This window comes from Empidonax traillii, unplaced genomic scaffold, assembly GCF_003031625.1.
Source record: "Empidonax traillii isolate 1590-97213 ecotype Southwest subspecies unplaced genomic scaffold, ASM303162v1 scaffold437:size906396, whole genome shotgun sequence".
In the NCBI taxonomy this organism is placed as follows: Eukaryota; Metazoa; Chordata; class Aves; order Passeriformes; family Tyrannidae; genus Empidonax; species Empidonax traillii.
Genome location: NW_020955630.1, coordinates 1 through 23,589, shown reverse-complemented (window position 1 = coordinate 23,589; position 23,589 = coordinate 1). Strand labels below are relative to the sequence as shown.

General features: G+C 38.1%; 1 protein-coding gene across 1 annotated transcript; it reads right to left on the bottom strand.

Moving 5' to 3' along the window:
• Positions 1 to 3,128: 3,128 nt before the first annotated feature.
• On the bottom strand, positions 3,129 to 9,567 carry HS3ST5 (heparan sulfate-glucosamine 3-sulfotransferase 5). Its single transcript, XM_027894657.1, has 2 exons — positions 9,433 to 9,567; positions 3,129 to 4,880 (listed from the first exon to the last, which is right to left on the bottom strand). Exons 1-2 carry the CDS (start codon positions 9,537 to 9,539, stop codon positions 3,950 to 3,952), a joined length of 1,038 nt encoding a protein of 345 aa, XP_027750458.1. The 5' UTR covers positions 9,540 to 9,567; the 3' UTR covers positions 3,129 to 3,949.
• Between the last annotated feature and the right edge of the window lie 14,022 nt (positions 9,568 to 23,589).

Below are 23,589 nucleotides of genomic sequence, written 5' to 3'. Positions count from 1 at the left end.
CTTACGTATAACTCAAACCAAAAAGGAGAAGCAATGTAAGTTAAATCTTTACCGTATGCATTCAGATACAAATCTTTTGCATTCACTCAGCAGCTCTCTATTTATTCCTAAGGAATGTGCTATAAGTAATATGATAAGTAAATCATAATTATCATAAGTAATGATAATTTGAATATGAAGAGAATTTAAAAAATAAGCATCTATGAAACAAATTTTCATGACTTTATTGCCCAAGATTATGGATTTATGTCTTGCTGTAGAGAATGACATGCAAGAAACATTGCTTGCTGTGAGCTTGTTGAAAAGAGCTTCACTAAATTCGTTTTGCAGGAACTTTACCTGCTATGGACTTTGTATTGTTATATCCTCTGCCACTCTGCTGAGGTCAACCAGGATGGGAAAAAGAAAGGCTTCTCCAAGTGACTTCCTCATCTTCTCCACTCAGAGGGTTCCAGTAAGTTGCACAGGCTACCAACATGAGTCAGGTCAGCTATTTAGGGAGTATATATGTGCTATATATGAGTAAAAGTAGTGCTTCCACTGCTTGGGTTTGAACAGTGACAAAACTGGCTTGTGACACTGGGCTGGGACTTTCACTGTGGTCTGTGTAACACTGAACTGATGGGCACTACTTAATAAGAACTTAATGATAGAGAGAGATCTTCACAGCATCACAGAATAGTTGAGGTTGGAAGGGAGGTTTAACGTCCTTGCTCCAGCAGGGGCACACAGAGCCCAGAACAATGTGCTTTTGAATATCTCCAGCGATGGAAAATCTGCAATGTTTCTGGAGAGCCCATGCCAGTGCTTAGTCACCCTGACAGTAAAAAAATGTTTCCTGGTGTTCAGATGGTGTTCCTGTGCTTTCAGTTTGTGGTCATTGCCTCTTAAAAATATGGGACTACTACGATAAAATACGGTGTTAAAAATGATGTATCTCTTGTATTCTTAGACATCTTGGTAAAAAAAAGAAAAAGCCCATTAAAATAGGGCAAATGCATTTTCAACATGCTTATTCTGCTTTTCTGAAGAAAATGTAGTATAGTGGGTTAAAAGTAAGTGAATTGCTGATCTCCAAATGACAGTCCTTTATTTAGCTGTATACTGATTTCTGAAAATACAATTTAAAATTAATCTCCAATAATCCTTTATGCTGCAAATTGTTGCTCTATGTAGTTTAAATAGCAGCTGGGAAAATCTGATAAAAATGCACACAAATATTAGCAGTTTTAATCCAAACATTTATCAGAGTTGTGAGTCTGTAATTTTAGAGTACAGAAAATATTAAAGACACAACGTCTTCAGAGAACTTGAATGCCATAAGTTAACAGCTGCAACTTCATATAGCTGTGCATCACCCTGCAATCATAAACTCAAGCTAAGAATGCTCTTCCCAGTCTGAACACTCATGATCAATTTGAATATAAATGATTCACTCAGGCAAAGCAATGAAGCTGAAATGAATTATTCACAAATTGCTCCTGAAGAGGTAAATACCATAAGGTCAGAACTCCCAAAATGGTTATAAATAGTGCAGCAAAATTCCCATTAACCTAGGAATATGTTTTGGGTGGTGTGTTGTATCTATGTATTGAGAACTAGTTTTGAAATTTTCTCTTCACTGGGTTATGTCAAATGGAGTTGAGGATGTTGCACTGCAGGCTAAGTGAATCAGTCTCCTGCTCTTTTACTCTTCTTAATACATTGCAATGCCTCTGAACCCTCTTTCCTCCCCTGCTGCTCCTTACTATTCCTCTGTGCGTTTTTGAACCAGATTTATCTAAGATATCACCTAAATTTATCCATGTCTCTCCAAAATTGAAAATGATAATCTGGAGTTAAGCCAACTATCTTTAAGAGGAATGTGCATAGTTGTGCCTCTTATATCACAGTCTCTGTGATTCTTCTGATCAGTACAGAGAAATATTAATTTGAAATGCATATTTCATGCTTGGAGGTAACTTTGACCTAACTTGTCCCTTTCACTGAAAATACATCTCAACCTTCAGACACAGTTTGTAACCACAACTGTATGAAGTCAGTATCACCCAAAGCATCTGGAGTCTGTCTGCCCACCTGAAGACCATGAAAAAGTTGAATTGGATAAGATCTCCCTGTTGAACACTATTAGGTAAGTTAAATATCTCAGTCTTTTTGTCTGGAAGTGTCTAGGATAAATGCCTCTCATACTTCATACAGAAAAACAGCAGCTACTGCTGAAAATTCCACATATGCTCTGCAGTGTTGTGTTGGCAGGGCTCCGAATCAGCATGAAGAAAGGGCACATTGCTCACAGTGCTAGCACATATGATTAAAGATACAGCAAGACAGGCAGCAATCTCTCACAAGAGTTTTAAAAACCACTTATTTAGAAAAACCAATGCTTCCAGATCACTGAACAAAATAAACAGCCCACAGGGAACACTTGATCTTATTATAATCTGAAATCCCAGCCACTCTGCTACCATAGCTCAGAATATTCAGGTGTTCTAGATACCTTCCAAAATCTGTATCCACATCAATGGTGATTTTAAAGTGGTTGGGATTTTGGTGTTGGTTTTGGTTTGGCCTTGCAATGTATAAAGCATGAAAATACTAATTTCCTGAACTAATTTCTTGTCACTTATTGAATGGAAACGTGCTGTATGTTTATAACAGTGCTAACAATATTGTAGGTGTTTTCTGGAGCAGGTGCATGCGTAAACAGATGAAAGCAAAGGTATCACAAACAGAGTTTTCTTTGACTTCTGAAGCATCACCACCTTTTGGTAATGAAATCTCTATAACCCTGCTTCTAATTTTATCTGTCTGTTATTTTGGTTTTAATGAGGGCTTTGCTTTTTTGATATACCTGGTTACAGCAGGCTTTTACTGTCATTCTTTAACCTCACGGGCTACTGCATCTGAATTAATTTTAGCAAAGTGCTGCAACAGAACAGCAATAATGTTCTCTGAGGTGTGCATTATACCAGATTCCTAGATGGATGAGTTTTTTAATAAACTCTGCTTCACCATATGTATCAGTATTCTCAAATGTCTAGAAATCAAATTTACAAGTGTAACTCCCTCACACACATTAATATGATCTAAGGGATCACACTGATGTACATCAAGCAAAGGTGAAAAACTTTTGCACATATAGGTAATTTTAATCCATTCCAGTTTTAAATACCACAATAAATTTAATTTTCACAATAAATTAAATAGCCATATTCAGTTTACAAAATAGAATTACTTAGTGTGAAACCAGTATTTACAAACATTGTACACTATGTACACAACATTTAGCTTTGTCGACACACAAGGATAGAGAAAAAATCATTTGACTTTTTTTTTTGACACGTGATTGACATGCTACAAGTGACACGATGGTCCATACAATAAAACAATAGTGCAAACTCACCACAGGAACTCTAAAACAATGCAGTTTGTATGAGATAAGATATTAATTTAAAATAATAAGAAAATAGTACCATTCACTCTCATTGTAAAAATTCAGCACTGCGTTTAAAGGGTCAGCATTCCTTTAGCAATACACATACCAAATATAGCCTCAGGATTATGCTTTCTCACAGCGTTACAGACTTTTGACAAGAATTTTAATGGCATAAACTAATGTTTTGCTTGGATCAATAGGTATGTCACATAAACACTTCATTAAGTGGAGAGGAACACTGACCCTTTTAACAGTGTCTGACTTTGTTTCCCTAAATACCTCCTTTTCCTTTATTATTATATCTTAAAAGATGCAACTAAATTGACAGTAAATTTATGTTAGTTACTACTCTGTAGAAAAAAATCGATCCCACTGTATATTTGGTCACACACTGCATTATGTACACGTATGCATGAAAAAAAGTTACTTTGCTAGCCATGTCTATGAAAAGTGCATATTTTATCAGAGACATCTATTGCATGTCTCAGGTGCAACAGAAGTATGAAGTTTAGTTTAGGGCCAGTTAAATGTCCTCCCAGTGATCTGGTAAAATTTTTGATTAAAAGGATGAAAGAACTTGTGTAATTTGGTAATGACAGAGGTATCCACCTCTGGATGGATGCGTCCCTTGCTACCCGCCAGGCACTTGTTAAAGACAATGTTAAATCGCAAGCAGTAAAACCCTCTGGTGGCATTGAAGTATAAATTGTACTGACTTATCCTTGGAGGAAGATTTAGGAACTTCTCAACCAGCTGGAGTTCTGGCAGTGGTTCTGTGATGAGCCGGTCTCCATCCACGATATGAAACTGCTCAATTGGGAAGTATTTTAACCACCTCTCCAGATGTTTTGTGTAGATGCTGGTTCTCACTGCCTTATACTTAGTGTTCACTTCGCAGGTATTAGGATCAATAGCCAGCTTCTCAAATTTGTAGTAAGTTTTGTTCTTTCTTTCCTTGCCTTCCAGCACCTGAGTGTAATCAGAAATTGCTCTTGTGGTAGGTTCCCTGACAATGATCAATAATTTGATAGATGAGTTCATTTTGTAAATCCTTTCAGGTACTTCCTCTGTGATAAAATACGCAGGGCTTTTCTCAATTGTTATTTGATGAGGGTAAGAAAAAGGCATTTTTTTCCGGTACCACTCAATTCCCTTGGCATAGTTTTCATCATTGTCAAAGAAGTGAATCTCTTGAGAAGCTTTGACCACTGCAGGATGAAGGTTCAGCATCTCCAGTAGTGCTCGGGTGCCTCCTTTCCGCACCCCAATGATAATGGCCTTAGGAAGCTGTTGAACCAGATTGTGCAGTCGTATTTGTTCCTTGGTGGCATTGCCCTTTCGAAATTCATGGAGCAGACCTCGCTTGAACTGCAGAGCTCGCAGAGGGATTTCGTCCTGGCCACGGGTTCCAAAACGACCATCAATGGGGCAGAGGGGCTGCAGTCTGCGAGTGAAACAAGAGGTATTTGTAAGAAGTGGACATCTCTTAAGGCAAGTTTTTTGTATAAGGTAATCATGCTCTTGGAAACCTTTCCCAGTGTAATGTGATGTGCTCATCTTTCAACTTTTCTTTTACTCTGCCAGTGATTAAATAGTTTGCATTTTTTTATTATTATTTAATCTGGTATTGTGCTCTGATTTAGCTGGATAACTCCTAATTCCACCCTTCTGCTCTCTGCCAGCATAGGCACTAGGATTACTGTTCTTTGGTCTTCTTGAATATCACCTAACTTCACACATTCTTCATTACTTTCTGACTGATTTTGCATTTTTTAAAGCATTCTAAGATGAATTATACTTGCTTATTTTGATCCGAAAATCCAGATAATTTAATTCATTTTTTTTTCCCACGCTTTTCCTATTTTAGCCTGAATTCTTTCCTGTGCTTTCCATTGTGTTGATCCAGAGTTGGCCTTTTTAGTGAAGACGACCAAAAAGGATGAAAACCAGCTTTCTAGGCATCACTTTTCAATATTTCTCTTTCTCTTTAGAATATGCCCAGTGTTTTCCCTGCCAGTGAGACTCAGAAAGTCCTAGGTTCTAAATCAAACATAATTTACAAAGCACAAAAAGAATGGCAAGTAAAGTTTTTAAAAATCCATCTATTGCATTATTACCTCAATGATTTTCTTATCCTCTCTTCTGCTGAACCTCAGTTTGTGCCTTATTCTTTCTTCTTTTGTACCTGCATTTCTAGCTATTATTTTATATTCACTTAAGATTATTTCCCCTCTTCTCTACTTCTGTAATGCTTCCTTCGTGTATCTGATGCCACTGAATCCAAGAAATGACTCAGTAAAAAAAATACTAAAATTTTACTACTACAGAACCTTGAATAAACCCTCACCTCCGCTTTCAATTCACTGCTTTGGACGTTATACTATCCAAATATTTCATTGAAGATTAATATTGGCATGTAGAGAGAGTTTCCAAGGTCACATGGAAAAATATTATTACTAATTTTGTGGAGCCATGTTCTCCAAAATTAAGGATATGTATGAACAAAGGTTGCCTGGGCAATTTTGGTGTGAGCTTGCTGTGTATATATGATGATACAGTTCTTAAATTACACGGGTGCATGCTATTATTTTTCACAGGACCCCTGCCTTAGCCAGGATGCCAGATGGGCAATGTTCATTAATAGCTGTTTAGGTATTCAGTATTTATTCTGGTTTCTCAGCATGTGGTCCCTCACTCATTTTCTATATATTATTCAAACCCTGCTTTCAGGACATAATTATTTATTTCTTTATGGTTTTTCCATCTATCACTGCTTGTTAGGGTCTCTAATTTGACGCTGATGCTAGGACAATGGATGGTTGGGACAAAGTAAGTTTGATCTCCTTGGCTGACCTGCTAGATATTTCTTTGATGATCCAGATGCCAAGAGATATAGCCTGCCTGGACAGAAACGAAAAACAACCCAGATGACATTGCTGGGTTTACATGAGCTCTAGCTAAGTCCTGCAGACTAATTAGAAAGTGTGATGAGGAGTGAGTTCCTGTTATGTCTTTTTTCAAGTTTCTAGTTTCTTCTTTCCCTTTGCTCTCTGTGATCTACTGAACAAGCCCGACTTGGTGGCAAAGACCAAATCATTGAAATGCTGATGCAAACTACCCATATGAAAAAAAAAAAAAAAGGGAAGAAATGTCTTGACTTAACAATGGTACAATTTCCTCCGACTGTGGTGTGGCTGGTGAGAGTATTTCTGCATCAGCAGGCGACAGTTAAAACCATAAGAAACAGAAGCTGCAATTGCTATCTCTGTTCTTCTCTTCCCTCTCCTTCTGTGTATTTGTTATTTGTTTTCAAGCAAAGAGGATTCCACAGCATCAGTTCCAGACCCATCTCAACTAACTTTATCTCTTGCTCAAAAAGACAGCTAGCACTGCCTTCAGTGTAACAAACACAACAGCTTGTCAAACAGGGTGGTTTCCTTTAAAAGTAAATAAATACTCAAGATATCCTCTAGCCTAAGGGAAAGGATTGGATGTTGTTAAAAGTCCTTCCTCAACACTTTACATTTCAGGTTTTTTTACTCTTTCCTCCTTCTTCTCTTCTCTCTAAATAATAAAAAAATTAACTTTTAAAAGGTCTTGGAAGTGGTGGTTATAAGGCAGATCTTGGTAGTTGAATACCATCACTATTTACTGTTATATTGCAACATGCTAAGATTGTTAATTCTGAGTAATTTTTCCATTCAATAACAGTCCTTTGCTAAGAAAGAGTATATGATATTTATTATATCACTGAATTCCCTCCCAAAACAGACGATTTGTCAAGCTGCTACAGTAAAACTCCACAAACATTCTTCTTGAGAAAACCCACCATAGAACAATCCATCTCAGGGAACTGTATTTCTGAAAAATTTCAAAACAGTGAAAATAAGTCTGGGCAATCTTAATGAGCTGTCTCTTCCGATTCGGAATACTTGGTATTTTTCTTCCAATGGAGATGTCACAGCAGCAAAAGATTATAAGCCTAGTTCCAACAGGAGCAGTTTGCGCTCAGGTGTGGATGCTTCAGGTACTGCCAATGAGAGAGTCAAGTAACTCAAAGACTGATCCAGTTATTCTCATAATTGCCAGGTACAGATTCTATTTGGGCTTCCACATGTGAAACAGCTCCATGCACTCAGGAGCTGACTTACAGTGGCCTGCTCTGGAGGGAAGTGCTCAGCTTATCAGACTTTATGATTCAATGAATCAGATAAGCTAGTAGTAATTTCCCTTCGGGCCTAAGAAAACTCAAGACACTACCATTGAAGAGCCTAATCTGAGGCTATTAAAGATGAGCCATCCCCAGCTCTCTCGTTCAAATCAGATCAGCATAAATTAAGCATAAATGAATCTGGATTTCTTCCTGAACAATTAGTTATTCCAAAGTCTATTGGAGCCACTCAGCATCCTTTTACTGACAGATTCAACAATGATGAGGCAGAAGAATAATTCATCTGTGTCTCGTCCTTTCCAGTGCTCTCTATTTCATAAAAAGTCCATACACAGGACTGCTTTTTAGCAATGTGGTGTTCTTCACATTGGGTAATGTAAGAAAATGAAACTGAATTTTACTGCAATTGGCAACATTATATATGAAAGCAGCAGAATTCACTGCCACAGGAGGTCAGCAAGTCAAATACTGTGGCGAGATAATTTTATAGCCATCAGTAAATTCTGTAGATGTGCAAGCATAGATAATAGCAGAAGGTTAATTAGATTTCATGCCTCTAGTCATAAAATATACATTTGCATGGACCAGAAAGGATTTCTGCCTCCGTTTACAGAACTACATTAGTCTCAGTGAAGTTTCTACCTCTGAAGTATCAGAGATGTTTTTGGCCATCAGGGGAAAGAAGATATAAGTTCTGGGGCATAATTCACAGTGCAGCTGGTCCTAGCTGAGTACATGGTCTCCTTCTTCTTCTGGAGTGGATTTAAGCAGTTAAAGAAAGCACCCAGTGACCTTAGATGGAGTCCAACATTACCTCTATGGACACAAGGTAGCTACGCTTTCAATTAACTTTTCATGCACTGAGTATTCACATAGCATTGTCCCTATTTTGAACTCAACTATCATGTTCATCTTTTAAAAGAGGGACACTAATATAGCATTAACAGTTGCAAAGCGTCGACCAGTTTCTGGAAATCTTGTGGCCTTATGTTTCATTCATTCTTTTGAAACACCTTTTTGTTTGTTTGTTTGTTTTAAATCTTTTGCCCCTCTGTGTAACACCTACCAGAGCAATCCCAGGCCATTTTGGAGGTGATAGAAACAGCAGTGTCAGTGCAGGTAGCACTAGTGTTGTGCTGTTAATAACCAGTCAAAATCAGCCTGGTCAAAACTGCCAAATACTCTTTGATTTTCTCTGCTGTATTTTCTACTACTCTCCAGGAAATCATTTGCAGAGAAACCCCACTTATTTAGCACATTCAGCTACAGAAAATACCGGCTAATTAACACAGTTAAAATTCTCAAACCCTTGAGCAATCTTTCGAGTGAAATAGTATTCAAAACTTGACAAGCTGCTCTGCAGGCTCATACTTAATTTTAACTACCCCTGTAGCACATTAATTGCTTGCTCGCAAATTTAGGAAGGGAGATACATGAATACATCATAACTGTTTTGCTGAAACTAGAGGTCAACACACAGATGCACACAGGAAAAAATGAGCTACTGTAATGACATTTTTACTGGATGCTGGTTTATTTCTTCTCTGAAAACAAGTGTCAATGTGCTTAGAATACAAATGGACAGACAGAAATACTTTGTCAGGGATGACCTGTGACTATTTTCCTATTCTCTCTTCCAAAGGGTAGGAACAAATAATGAAAACCACTACTAAAACAGACAGTCTTCCTATACATGAGTAGACAGTAAAAAAACCCACAAAAAACCAAAAGAGAAACAAAGAACAAAAGAAACCAGACCCTCAAAGCAAAAACTCAGACAATCTTAGCCCATTCTAAATAAGAGAGCAGCTACTTAATGACTTACCTATCCAAACTCCCAACTCTGGCAACTAGATATAGGAGACTTCCAATAGCAAGGCTGCCTAGCACAAAGAGCTTCTGTCTCAGCAACGCCTGCTGTTTGAATAGCATGGCCCTCCATCAATCTTCAGGACTTCTTCAGTCTGCAGAGACAAGAACACACAAAACACTTATCAGAAAGCAATATGCAGGGCAATATTTAATCAGGTGTTGCAGCTGATTAAGCCACACTTGCAAAATATTTTCAAAACTGCAAAATAAGTAGTTAAACTTCTTTTGTTTCCTACTGTTTTTTCTGTCCCACATGGCAATGTGTCTGGGACAGGGTGATAATTCTGGAAGTGACAATTTCGTTACACCCACCGTTACTAAGGTTGTCTGATAGTCACACTGTGTGGTTTGACTGTAGACGCTCATATTGTAATAGGATCTCTTGTTAGGTAAATGTGTTTAGATTTTAAACCTTTCAGAATCAACACAAGCTAGATTTCAAGAGAGATTTGAGTGCTCTGATGTCAAGTAAGGCAGAAGTAACCAGGAGTTAGGCTTGCAGGTCCTGTGTACAGAATGAATGTGGGCATGTTTACTGTGTCTCTATGATTATTAGAGTGTATGCTGCAGAGAAATCTAAAATTCCAGAATGTCCTGATCCGTGACAGCAAGTCCAGGATAACAGACCTGAGAATCATGTAGCTGGGGTGGGTACAATAATGGTTTTTTGGCATCAGCTTATCCCATTAGCTGTCTCTGTCGTGGGTGTCAGCTTAGGCTGCTCTGTGGAGAACCTCTTAAGCTCCTCATCCTCATCCAGGCTTCGCTGGGACCTCAAGACCTGATGGGGGACAACCTGGCATCCTTCAAACAACCATGCCTATATCCCCAGTTTTTAGTAACACCAAGGCATATGCTTAAATTTCTTTTTCTGATGTACTCCAGAAACTATCTACAGCCCATAAATGAGCATTGCTTCAAATACTTTAGATATGAGGCAGACAGAAGTAAAAGGATCTGACCTTGTGCCAAGATAAATGAAGTTTAACCCGGAGGTCCCTAGGTAAGGTAGAAGGAAGTGCTCAGTAGAACTGTTTGTCTTTAGACTGACGCTCCCTCAGACATGAAGTTCTTGTTCAGGACTGTAGATATGTTTAGGAGACTCAGAGCTGGATGCCTAATACCTTCTTACAGGAAGCAAGGAAAAAGAACAGCTTCCCCTTTCAGAACACAGCCAAAAATGACATGGTTCTTCACAGATCCTTTCAGATCCTTTCACTGACTCAGGATATGTAAAGCCATATTATCTACCTATCAAATGAATGCTTTAATTACCAAATTGATCCTCTTGATACAAAAATCATAAACTATAATCACCTGAACTACTGATCCATCAGGGAACGATTACTGGATTATGGAGCAATTTGAACAGAAACTTTTTCCTGAATTTTGGCTGAACTTATTTGGAACAATTTTTGATGTCAAGTTCCTTATGTTTTACTACAGCAAAGTTCCTTTTTTTTCAGCTTTAGGACTTACATAAAACAAAACTGGGATAGATTATTATAAGCATATAACTGTATAAAGAAGTAGAATGGTTAGCAAGACTTCAAGGTTTGACTGGCCGCTGTTAAACAAGAGCCTGCAAATGTTTCTTTGTCTTGCCCATGCTGTTAAATTTTTGGCCCAGAAAACTCTCACAGGAAACCAGGATACAGTCTGGGAGATATTACAAGCTGGAGACCATTCCCAAGAGACAGCATTTATGCAGCCTGCCTGCCTTAGTGCTGGCTGAGTTTAAAGGTGCAGATGCAGGTCACCCCATACTGGTTTTCTTCAAAGGTGGTAGAATAGCCATTTCCAGGCTATTAAACTGCTATAGATAAAGCCTTTCTAAGACCAAGCCACCATCTCTTGATAAAATAACCATGAAACACTGAACCTCTAAGTCTGGCTTTCTCAAAAAACTTCTGGTGCAATAATAATAGTAACTCCTTACAGAGCCAGGTCATAGCTCTGGGTAACCTATCATACAGGATGATTTATCATACAGAATATGTTGCTTTTTACGTATAAAAAGTCAACTCTACAATAAGAATTCTTAGATTAGATCTTTATTGCAACAAGAATAATATAAAGCACAGAGTGAAGGAATTTGCAATGTAAATACAGACACAGAAGAAGTATTATCATCCTTTAAAAAATAAATGAGGATCAGGGGTACAGAGAGATTAGGTGATTAGCTCAAGGTCACAGAGAAAACCTGTAGTATCAGTGGGATGTAGTGTGAAATAACTATCTTCTAGTGTTTTAGCTACATGATAAACTTCTGCCTTCTTGTAAAATAATTTTTCTTCATAAGAATCATACATGAATAAGGAATTCTATATATTGAACAAGGTAGAAAACACATACCTAAAGCTTAACTATTAAGAAAAATGCACAGATACTCCATGTCAATATGCTACTGCTAATTATACTTCCAGTTGCTGTACCTGAGTACAGAAAACTTTTCCACAGAATGACAGCTACTAAGCATGGACTAGAAATGTAAATATAACATTATTTATTTGTTTGTTTCATTTTTGTTATCACTTTTAGCATCTAATTTGAAGTCTACAGAAGGAGCTTTATTCCAGAGGGAATTCCTTGACAAAAATTTCCCCAGATACTAGGTGAAAAAAATGTAGAGAAATAATATCTCAACTTTGGAAAAGACCAAATCTTGCAATGAATGTACTGAGATAGCTCTGCATGCCAGAGGAGAGGACTGAAGAAACATTTCTATTTAAGACATGGAGTTAATACAACCAGAATGTGATTAAGGTGAAGGTCCCGAGGGCAAAAATGTTTCTGGGGACTAGCACGGCAACACTTAAACGAAACAGAAAGAGGAAATGAAAAGGAAGAAATTAAAATTCCGGGATTTATTATAAGCTGCACAAAGTTTTCTATAAGGAATGCATACTTTTAAACTTAAAAAGCTGGAAGGCAAGATAAAATGTAATCCAAAATGACAAGATTTTAGCAGTTATTTGAGGCAAATAAGAGTGTTTTTTAAAAAAATTTTGCTCTCTTTTAGGGAGTACAGCTGAAGTGGCACAAAAGCTGCTGACCAGTAGGAGGAGTGCTGGGAAAGCCCCAGGCAAAACTTTCCCAGTATCAGAATGTGGAACCTCCCACCAAAAGAGATGACAGCACACTGTTGCACTTCTCCCATGGTCTTACATCAGAAATATCTGTCTTGAACAATCTAGTTAAATATGCATACGAGAAAGTCCATTCCTGGCTACTCAAGAAAGTCGTAATGCACAAAGAACAACACAAAGAACTCACAACGTGGAATTCGTAGTTTGTAGAAATGACAGTGCGTGCAACACCATGTAGATTAAAGAAATGTAATGTGCTTTGTGATTTTGGATGCGCATCTGATCTGAATTGTTAGATTGACATGGTAAAGTTAAATAAAGAAGCACTAGGAAGTAGCCTTACCAGTATATTGATGTGAATGCCTTATTCAACCTCATTCCCTACATTCTCATTCTTGCTGGTGAGAGAACTAGGGTTAATGAGTAAATTGCCAAGAGAAGACAGTAGGACTGTGTAAGACTCTGATGATAATACCAGTTGAAAAATATTTGGACTGTTCCTGACAAGACTGAGGGATCACAGATATAGGTAGATATTGGGTGTGCCGGACAAATAATGAAACTTTTGGTGAACTCTTGTAAAAGTTAGTTTTTGGTTCAAGTTTGGTCAAAGTCAAATAAGTAGGAGAAAACAGGAAAAAAGCATATTATTAACAATGGTATTACTGATAAAAGTCTGAAATTGATAACACTACAAGTTGTGCAGAAACACAGAAAGGAGAAGATGCTGCTGTAATCACTTATTCCAAACAAAAAGACAGTGAAATAAGAAGATTACCAGGAACTTGTTTGAAAATGATCAGAGGGAAATTTTTGGACACATAGAGCAGAGATGAGAAGATGCTATGCATAAATAAATAGCATGTGGTTGATTATGGAGAGAAGTATAAGAAAGGCTATATACAATACTTTGGCAAACAGGCTGAAGAAATACAGTCCTGAGTGATGTGATTAATCAAAATTAAGTACAAACCAGAGGCAAATATGCAGAAAGAAGGCTGGAAAACTAATAAATAAGAGAGTTTTTTATTAGTAGAATTTACTGTTTGGCATGCTTTTATTTTTTATTATTTTGCACACCAGCAGGGGTCATCTGTTGACCAACAAATATTTGTCTTCCTACTCTGCAGAGAGATCTTTGAGTTTATGTGGGATTTAAAAATAGTGTCAGAAAAAAAGTCAGGGAACTTATCACTTGGCACGTTTGCATTATGTTCCTTGAATGTTAACTACAGCTTCTTGCATTTGTCACTGTGACTAAAATTCATACAAATCAAGCACTTAGACTTTTTCTGGGTAGGAAATCACATGATGTTTGGGAAAGGAGGGAATTTATCCCTCAAACTGTGCACATTCTCATCAGCTCAAGATCTTTCCCATAGTTTTCCAGGAATAGCCTACTACTCCTGCTCCTCCCTTTTCCTTTGTTCTGTCTCACCACTGATGAAGGTCTGGGCTAGAGTGGCAAGGAAAAACTACAGTGTTGACATACTTTGCCCCCAGTAGCCTTTACTTTGATGGCTTCCTTAATAACAACAGTACTAGTGCACACTGTGAACTGTATTAAAGAACTACAATAATCATGATAAAGCAGAACATGATTTTTCATTAGAGATAGGATTTTCCATTCCTAATATCATTGAATAGTCTAAGAACAGAATTTTTCTTTTTTTTTTGACACAGTAAAATGAAATGGATAATAAGAACTGAAAGCTTTGAAAATAACACATTTTTTAAGGAATGCTAAAGTGATGACTCTGCATAAATGGAATCTGGCTTTTTAAAGATTTTCTTTAATGGTTCATAATTTCACTATAAAAAAGAAATTTAATTCTTGTGAGTAATTACATTTTTCAATTTTTCTCTATAGTATAAAACTGAGATGGAATGAAATAAAATTGATGAACACTCAATCAAATTACACTGTAAAGGGAGAAAAGAAGGAAATATGTTCATAACATGAAACAAGTTCACAGATTCATGGAAGTGTCCCTGTGTACTAGCCATGTGCTTTTCTCCGCATGGCTCATATTGACTGAAACAGTGGAGAAGAAAATGTCAGCAAAGGTGATGGAAAACAATAAATAATGCAGATAAACTTCAACATAAAGATTTCCTATAATCTTATGCCACAGCTGTGACAATAACCTAAAAATGCCCCTTTTTTTTTGTCTGCTACTGTAGAGTTTTGAGATTTAGGGCTTGAGATTTAAGCTTTCCTTGAAGCCAGTTTTTTGCGTAAATAAGTGGTAAAACTCTCTCTCCAGAAAGCCTGATATTCTCTGGGAGACCATCCACAAAATCAGCATCTGCATGTGGATACTAGATAAGAAAACATATGTTCATTTCTCAGAAGTTAGCACACTATCAGTGTTAAGAGAGCACTTGTGACTCATAATCCCCCACTGGGGCTGACTTGAGTGGTATAACCAGATATCTGGGTTCTCTCAACCCTATAGAGAGTGGTAATGACTATTTATTTAGTTCACTGCCCACAAGACATTTATCTTCAGATGCAATCAAGACTCATCTATCCACAGTTGTACTATCTCTAGGAAGCTGCCGTGTCAAGTGACAACAGTACAGAAGGCCATAACCAGCTCTTCATCACATTCTGTTCTCAGCCTGACCCCTTCATTTTCTTTTGCATCTTACTGAAAGACACTGAGCAATATGGTGTTGGGAAGAGAGAAACAACTCAAAAGCTTGCTATTGACTTTGCACTGCCCTGTGCCAAACAGATCTGCTGCCAGATTGTCAGAGTAGTTAGGAATCTCAGGCGCTTTGATGCCCTTGGGGTCTCACACACATCTGCTTAGGAAAACTGCCTTATTGCATCTGAGTTGGCGATGCAGGCGGCCTCATTCTGCTGAATGAAGACTAGGTTGTCATGATCCATGCATAGCTACAGTGCTCCAGGAACGTTTCCAAGCACATAGATCTTAATAGGACTTCATTAGTCCAAAATACAGATGCCTGTCTCCTTGCCAGCATCCTGACTTGATTACCCTGCACTGCTCTTCGTAGAACATGAGATTAATCTGAGAGGGTTGGCCTTTTTTCTGTGGATTAATGGTATTTTCCCAGCTACTTCCAAACTTTTCTTCTGAAATGATCACTATTATCACTTTCCTTGTCTGCTATACCTCTCAGGAATGGTGGAGCTGATGACACCTGTGGAAATCCAGTTCTGATTGTAGAGAGATTATAACAGATACTAATTTCACAGTCTTCAAAAGACAACACCAGCCCCTTTTTCTCAATATGACACTATAACTGCAACCAAAAATAGCAGTGACACAGGAAAAGGGAAGTTGAGGAACAAATGCAGGGAAATGGAAGAAAGGGGAGCATTGACTGCAAAAGTCAAAAGAGAATTCATAAAGGGAGGCCAATAGCCCTGTCACATTAGAAGTAATTTTGGTTTTCAGCTCTGGGAAAGACTTAAACAAGAAGATTATGAGTCCTCTGAGGGAAAGGTAACCAGGTAGATATCCAGAGCTTTTCTCATTTGTCCTTCATTTAGAGTCTAATCTTTGTCATGAGCAGTTTTACTTCACTGAGCAGGATAGGAAAGCAGAGAGGTATTGCTTAATATGATTCAGTGTGAAATAAATTTATGTCTTTTTACATACTAGTAATTTTGAAGTGTTCTTTCCACTACTTAGAATCATGTTCACAGATTATTGCTCTTTTTTTTTTTTTCCTGGAAAAAGCAACCACTTCCCAAATAACATACCTTACCTGAAATAAGACATATGAGAGGCTGTTTGAAGGTTCCTTAATTAATTAAAACTGGCAGACAATTTAAGTTAAATTTGTGTTAGCAATTAGGCAAAATCTAGATGGCTTTTCACAGCTCCTTGTAGCTCTGTTTTCTGTGACTTCCCTTTAGAAAAGTAACAAAACTGACTTATATGCAAAACATTACTATGAATCAAAAGTATTGATGGGAAAATCAATAGGCAGCTTCAGCTTCCTCTGTCCTGTGGAGCAAACAATTCTCTCTTGCCAACCTACACATCTTTATGTAGTACACTTGCTTATCTCTTTTTTCTCATCCAAACTCACATTCAGGACTACTCCACTGCTGATGAATAGATGTTATACTGTTTAATATGGAACAGCTACATTTGCTCTGGATCTCTAGCATTCTCTCTTTTTCTTACACTCTTAATCTGAAAAATAATCATCTCAGACTGCTCTCTGTAACTTCATAAGCTGGCTAAGTTCCATATCTTCTTTATGCATAAGTGTCCCAAAGACTCTGTGACATACCTATGTAAGCCTAAAATTTTCCCATTTGTTCCCTTCACCATTTTAGATCAACCACTTCAGTGGCCTTTTCTCTGTTCTGGACCTCTATAACTGTGCTTCGTTCACATCCATTCTGAACAACACTGCAAAGAGCATTCTTCCAGTCCATCTCTCTATACCACATCTGAGTAGGCACACTTTTACTGCTTTTCCGTTTTCCCTGTCCTACCTTTCTGTATATTTCTGTGTCTGGATATTCCATGGTGTTTCTACTAGGAGAGTAGGGACATATGGAGTTTAAAACCTTGACTCCAAAGAGCACTTAGTTATTTATCAGAATGCAAAGTCTCAGTGCTTCCCTTGTAATCTTGACCATAACACTCCCCTAAGAAGTGCTACTTATTTTAATGTGGAAATCTAAGTGAAAACATTAATGACAGCTTAGAGAAGAACTTGTTACAATGCCTTTGTGAGAGAAGTAGACTTATTCAGTTTTCTCTGAATATGAAAGAGCTGAGATTTTCTGCTGTGCGTGTGTTTTAAGGGCCAATATTACACTCCTGTATTGACCTGAGTGACAGCTCACAGCCCCTCTTTGGGTGGAAAAGAAAGGGGAAATAAGGAGACACAGCTCATGTCTGCAGCAGCCCAGTGTTACAGAGCTGTCTGGTGCTGGATAGTTCCCCATAAATGAGCTCTCTGAACACTAAATAGTTCTGCTGCCCTGGAAAAACCCATTCATCCTCCTCTCATTGGGAAGCCTGAGCTGTAAAGGTAACTGCTGTCTTGGGTCTGTGTTTACTCTCATACATGTACTCAGCCTGGCATATATGCCTGCTTCATTGCTTTTAATTAAAAAAAAAAAACCAAACCAACATAAAAAGTTAACTGAAACATCTTTGCACATGCTTTACTGATGGGTCTCTGAGGCAAGAGAGATGCCAGTAGAGAGGTGTATGCTTCTGATTCTCACTGGCAGTCACACACACAGAAAGGCTGCTCCTCTGCTGGGATGAGATGTCTTCTCTCTCTGTCTCTCAGAGCAACTTCTTAGACAACACTTTTCACTGTACTATTCATAGTCCTTATTCTCATTTCATGCTGTTGCCGCTTGATTGGCTTGGTGGACTTGATCTAACTTGGGCTCTATGGAATAGAGAGGATCTAATCCTTTCTCTATGGGTGCTTGTGACTTAGCATCACTTTGCTAGAGATGCATTTTTCTTATTAATTTTTCTTATTAATTTTTTTTCCTGACCCATCATAATGACAGTCACCACATGGACTGTTCATATTTTTGGATATAGACATATTTTGCCTGCATGGTAAGATACACTAGAAATGCTGCCACTAGAAGAGGCTATCATTTGTTTGCTGCATAATTAGGGGTGAGTCAGTGAAAGAAGAGAGAGAAGGCATGGATCTAATTAGATGTAAAACTTGTGTAATTTATCCAAGAACTTGAAATAACCTGTGGCCTATGCAGCTCATGTTTGCAGTGGCCATTACTCAAGGTATCTGTCTGGTTTGGCTTTGTTCCTGGTGCTCATTTACAGCACTTTCGTCCTAATACCTTTTGGGATTATGGGCTGGATCAGTTTCGACCCTGATTATTTAGTACAAACATAGAAAACAGTAAAATAAGCTGCAAACTTCAAAATACATTGTTTGGATGAGAATTAACCCCATAATATCACAGCATTTTGTTTAATTGGCCGAAAAACTTAGTTTCTAAGTTTCTCGTGTTCTAAAGGAACTGCGATATAAATATACAATAAAGTTAAACTAGTTCTACTTGTCTATGAAAACATAGGTCCTAAAGGATCCTGCTTACAAACTGTGTAGTTATCAGAGTGAGTGACATCTTATGAATGTCTCAACAGATGGAAGAGTTGATCTAATAATGAAAAAAAGAATACTCACAAATAATTTATTTGTCATTTGGTGGGGGAAAAGAAGAGTGAATAATTTATTTGGTCAATATTATTCAATCATCAATAGAACTGGTAGAATTATTTATAAATTTACTTATGAATAATTTATTCATCAATTGATGGTAGGAGGAAATTAATGAAGTAAACAATATTCAAATAACACTCAATAGGCTCTCAGAGGCAGGCAGAACAGACAGGGAGGAACTGGAAGAGTGGATCCTTTTTGTCAGCCTCATGACAGCCTGTGCACGATCACAGGGGATCACCTGTGGGGTAGTTGCCCCACAGTCACTTCTGTAGCTTGCTGACAGTAGATCTGCAAAGGTACCCTGAGAGCACTGTGTGGTTCTTTACATCTTTGATGGTGGTGGGAAACTGTTTGGAAATTCTCACTCCGGTTCTCCACTGGCTTCTGCTGTGATTGCTCGAGCCAGACACTGCTTGCTGTGACATATGGCAGCAGAGGCTGGGGGGCCACCTCAGCCTTTCAGCAGCTTGAAACTTGTCATGCAGCCGAGAAGTGTGCTGGGCTCTGCTTGTGTACTCAAAGTAGGAGGCAGAGAGTTTCCCTCAGGAAGCCACAGGACACTGTCCCCTGTTTCTAGACAAAAAAAATTAAAATCCAAAGGCACCTTAGGGGGAAAAAAAAAAATATCTTGGTTGTGTAACTGAATTGTACTGTGCCAGAAAATATGAACAAAATGATGACATGCAGAGTTGAAAATAACCCTCTTGCCCACCATGTGTCTTCAGAATGTGACTTCACATGGCTGCGACCACCAAAATCGTTTCAAGGCAAATCTTATCTGAATGTGATTTTTAGATTTCTTTAATTTAATAACATCTTTTAAATGTGTCTGTGGGAAAGGGAGGTTTCTTGCTATGTAATGGGTCCAGAAATATCCCACTGCCTTCAGATAACATCTACTGGTTTGCTCTGAGTTTGCTCTGCTACCACTGAATGAATCCAGTCTGAACATTAACCAGGGCCACAACAGAATAATTTTAATACAAATTATCCAGAAATGGTTTTTGTTGTGTTATAATCTTACATTGTAATAGATGTCATAAAAATACAAAGTAGATATAAGAATGTCAGTAGAAGGGTTTTTTTTTTCTGTTTTCTATGTATTAAGTTTAATAGCAGATATATATGTGCGGTTTGGGATAACAGATGCCCTTTATGAATAGACTAAGTGGAGGAATCAGCTGGTTTATGTTCTCCTTTCAACTCTCACCAGGATTTTTCCACTCTGTTCCTTTGTTAACTATAAACTGTAAGTGCTGAAAATCAAAAAATGAGGGAAAATTTATGAATTATACAGTCACAGAGTTTATTAGTGCTCTGTGCTTATACTCCTGAGAGCCACTGGAGGAAGGGCTCTGAGCAATTTCCAAATTTTCAAATGTGTTCTCTATGTCTTTATCTCATTCAGCTTTTGATATGTTGCATACATTATTTATCAGGACTACCATTATTTTGTTAGCTTGTGTTGTCCTCTGGCACCATTTCTGCAGAATGATATTCATTTTGCATTTGCAATTATTAAACTTAAAAGAAAACACTTAATTCTTCCTCTATTCAGCTCTCTCATTTTATAAAATGATGTGAGAAGAATTGAGATGTGGACAGAATTTCATTTTGACCTTGAATTCTAATTACTGTTTTCATTCTTCCATTTCACCAGAAGATATAAAAAAAGTTAATGTAAGAAATATTTCTATGTTTCTTTCTCTCTCTTTTTCTTTAGGTGTGAAGAAGGGATAGGAAATAAATTTTTCCACATCATAAATTCCCCATTAGAGCTTAGTGAATTATGTGCTCTGCTAGTTAAATTCAGAGGAAGATTTTTTTTTAATATACTTTAAGTCTGTCTCCATCTAGGTAATTTTTGAGGCCATCTCAGAGCTTCCTAGTTGCAATAGCATCTGAATGGAACTCCTCAATTACTTCCCCTTACAGCGTGTAAAAGAGAAACCAGTCTTTTTCCACACCCAAACGTACAATATATTCTTAAGCAAACCTTTGTTATGATTGACTTCCTCCTGTTTTATTTCCACAACACACTTACATTTCTTCCTGCCATCTCACCCTGAACTGCTGATGCAATCACCAAGTAGCAGGCTACCAGGAAGATTTCCATTTCACAATAACACTTAAAAGAATGTGCTGAAGAACTGGAGCCAGATCATAGCTTAGCCTCGTGGAAAACTTTATCTTCACATCTTGGTACAAGAGCAGACTCAGTTATACAGGTCTAAAATAACTTCTCCTCTGCTGGAAAGCACCAATGCAGCGCATCCCTTTCCTGCTCCTTCCCAGAGCTTCTTGACTGAAGCCTTCTTGAGAAAGAGGAGGAAAAAATATTCTAGTGGGTGTGGGCTTTTGGTCATTTCTGTCCAGCTGTGGTTCACTTTGTGCAAAGAAGACCTGGTGATATCTGCTTAATAATCTACGTCTGTGAGTTGGTAACCATACTGAACAGCTGGCTGTGAAAGATTGTGATGGAGCTGCCTGTGCTTCAGAGCAGTGGCACATTCCCACCTGAGGTCCAAGGCACGATGGAGGATGGATGGCAGTGCCACACTCCTTCCTCTGTGCTAACAGCCACTCAGACAAACAATTTGCCTCCTGGTATCTCTGCAACAAGCCCCATTTTCTGCAAATCCAAGATCACAACCTACAATCAGTATTACAGTATTAGCTCACTACCAGCTGTGGATTGATTCACTTATTTCTTTCAAGTATCGCTCTGTCCTATCTACAGGTTCACTTTAATCCTTCAGTCTTTGAAGAATGTTTCTCTCATGATTGTTTGAACATTCTTGCTTCTAACTAACCACCTTAATTTTCTCTAGATATATTTTGTGGGGTTTGTGTGCATTAATATACTAATGTCCTGTATTGCTTTCTTGAGCAATTCTCATTCTTGAGAATGGCAGGTACTTTTACTCTTTTGAGTTTGATTTAATTTAATGTATTTAGTATACGTTAGATACATAAATAAGAATCCAAGCAGGTGTGATGATGTGAGTGACCATGTTGTTATGATCAACAGAATGAGACTTCTGGAGAGTGTTGTATGAGATAGAACACCTCTTACCTCCAAGATAATGGTCATAATGTTGTCTATTTAACAGTTGCATTTCCAACTGTGGTTGTAGACATGTATTAGGTGAGGTAAAGAAGTCACTAAATTCTGTTTTGCAAGATACATGTATATAGTAGGTAAAAAAATGTACCATGGAGCTAAAGTTTAATATATGCAGAGAACCTTGTTTTCCATTGTAACACATGCTTCTATCTTTCCCCTTTGTAGGAATACTTTTTTTTTTTGACTCTGAAAGTTGTTGTTTCAGTGTCTCCAACAGCTAAAAATCTACTTCTAAAAAATCAGCCATAATAGTATCAGCAATAGCAGGTTTATCAAATTACCCCATATCAGAGGAACCATTCCCATGGTCCTGCTGTAACACCAAAATGTTTAGGCAAGTACAGGTCTCCTATTGATTGTCTGCTATGGGGTGACTGCTCCTCACTGCTCTCTGATTCTCCCCAGATATGTTGATAGGAACTCTGTCCATTGGAGAAGGTGTCAGGCTGCTGCCCAAGGGACAGGCTCCCAGGCCACCAGGGACAAGCCATATAGATGGTTCCTCTGCTGCCAAGTCCAGTTTAGTAAGACCCAGTGAGGAAGCATTTCCCTGCACCTGCCCACCTTGAGATCCCTAAGGGGTTCCCTGTGCTATTTATATATAGGGGTTGTGGATCTATGCAGGGATCCTTAGGCTAATATTATGTAAAAACTAGCACTAAGAATCATTCTGCCTAGCTTGCCCCAAAAGGTGCCATTCCACATCAGTTTACACAGTACCCAGCTTCAGGCTTTATTCACACTGCTGTGTGAAGAACAGGGCTGACTAAAAAGAAACCAACACTCCACGTACATTCACACTCCTTGTCCTAAATCCTCACAGCTCTATCAGGATATGCTGGAGAAACCAGACGTAGAACTATGAATGTGTTCGTACCCTTTGATGCACCAGGCAAAAAAAAAAAGAAAAAGAAAAAAAAATCTCTTTTATCAGTAGGACTACTAATAATTTCTTTGCATCTATAAAAATAACAAACATTTGCTTTCAAATTAAGTCTGTCAGCTGAACATTAATGAAATACTAAAAAATAACTAGTATTTAATTTGCAGTGTAAAGGTAAAGTAAAGGAAAATTAAGCCATCCATTCAACTGTCTCCCGTCAGTGAAAGACTGCTCCGCACAGGGCTGAGTATCCTGCTTCTTCCGAGGTCACTGAAGGAGCCAGCCCTGGCACATGGAGCCTCTGTAAAGATATAAACACTATATCTGTTATTGCAGCCTCTGTAAAGATATAAATGTTACACAACAAGAACAGCTGCCAGGCTTATCCCTTGAACAAACAGAAGATAATGCAATTGAGTTTGCTTTTGGCTGAGGAAGGTCTGGCTTAATGCTTTAGACAGAAATGTGGATCAGATGTTTGATATCAGCTTGAAACGTGGAATTCTTGAGGAGGCTCTAGCCGCTATCTTGCTGCATTCCTATACATTTCCGGCAGTGCCCCAGCATCCAAGCCTTGATGGCTGCAATGCTGCGAGAATGCTGCAGCCCCTCCTGCTTGTTGCTGTCTCTCAGGTTGCAACTTTGAAAAGATAAACTCATTCCACTGACAGCTTCTTCCTTTTTTCAGGGTTACCATTTTCTTCTACCAAAGCCTTCCCTTGCCAGATAACAGAACTAATGGAGCTGAGACATCTGCTGTGACTCAGAGTGCTTTGAGCTGTACCAACTATG

Excerpts from the sequence above, each read along its gene's own strand:
- HS3ST5 (XM_027894657.1), bottom strand. The coding sequence starts at position 9,539 with ATGCTATTCAAACAGCAGGCGTTGCTGAGACAGAAGCTCTTTGTGCTA. Across the intron at positions 4,881-9,432 it reads AGAGTTGGGAGTTTGGATAG|ACTGCAGCCCCTCTGCCCCA; the intron begins GTAAGTCATTAA and ends TTTCACTCGCAG.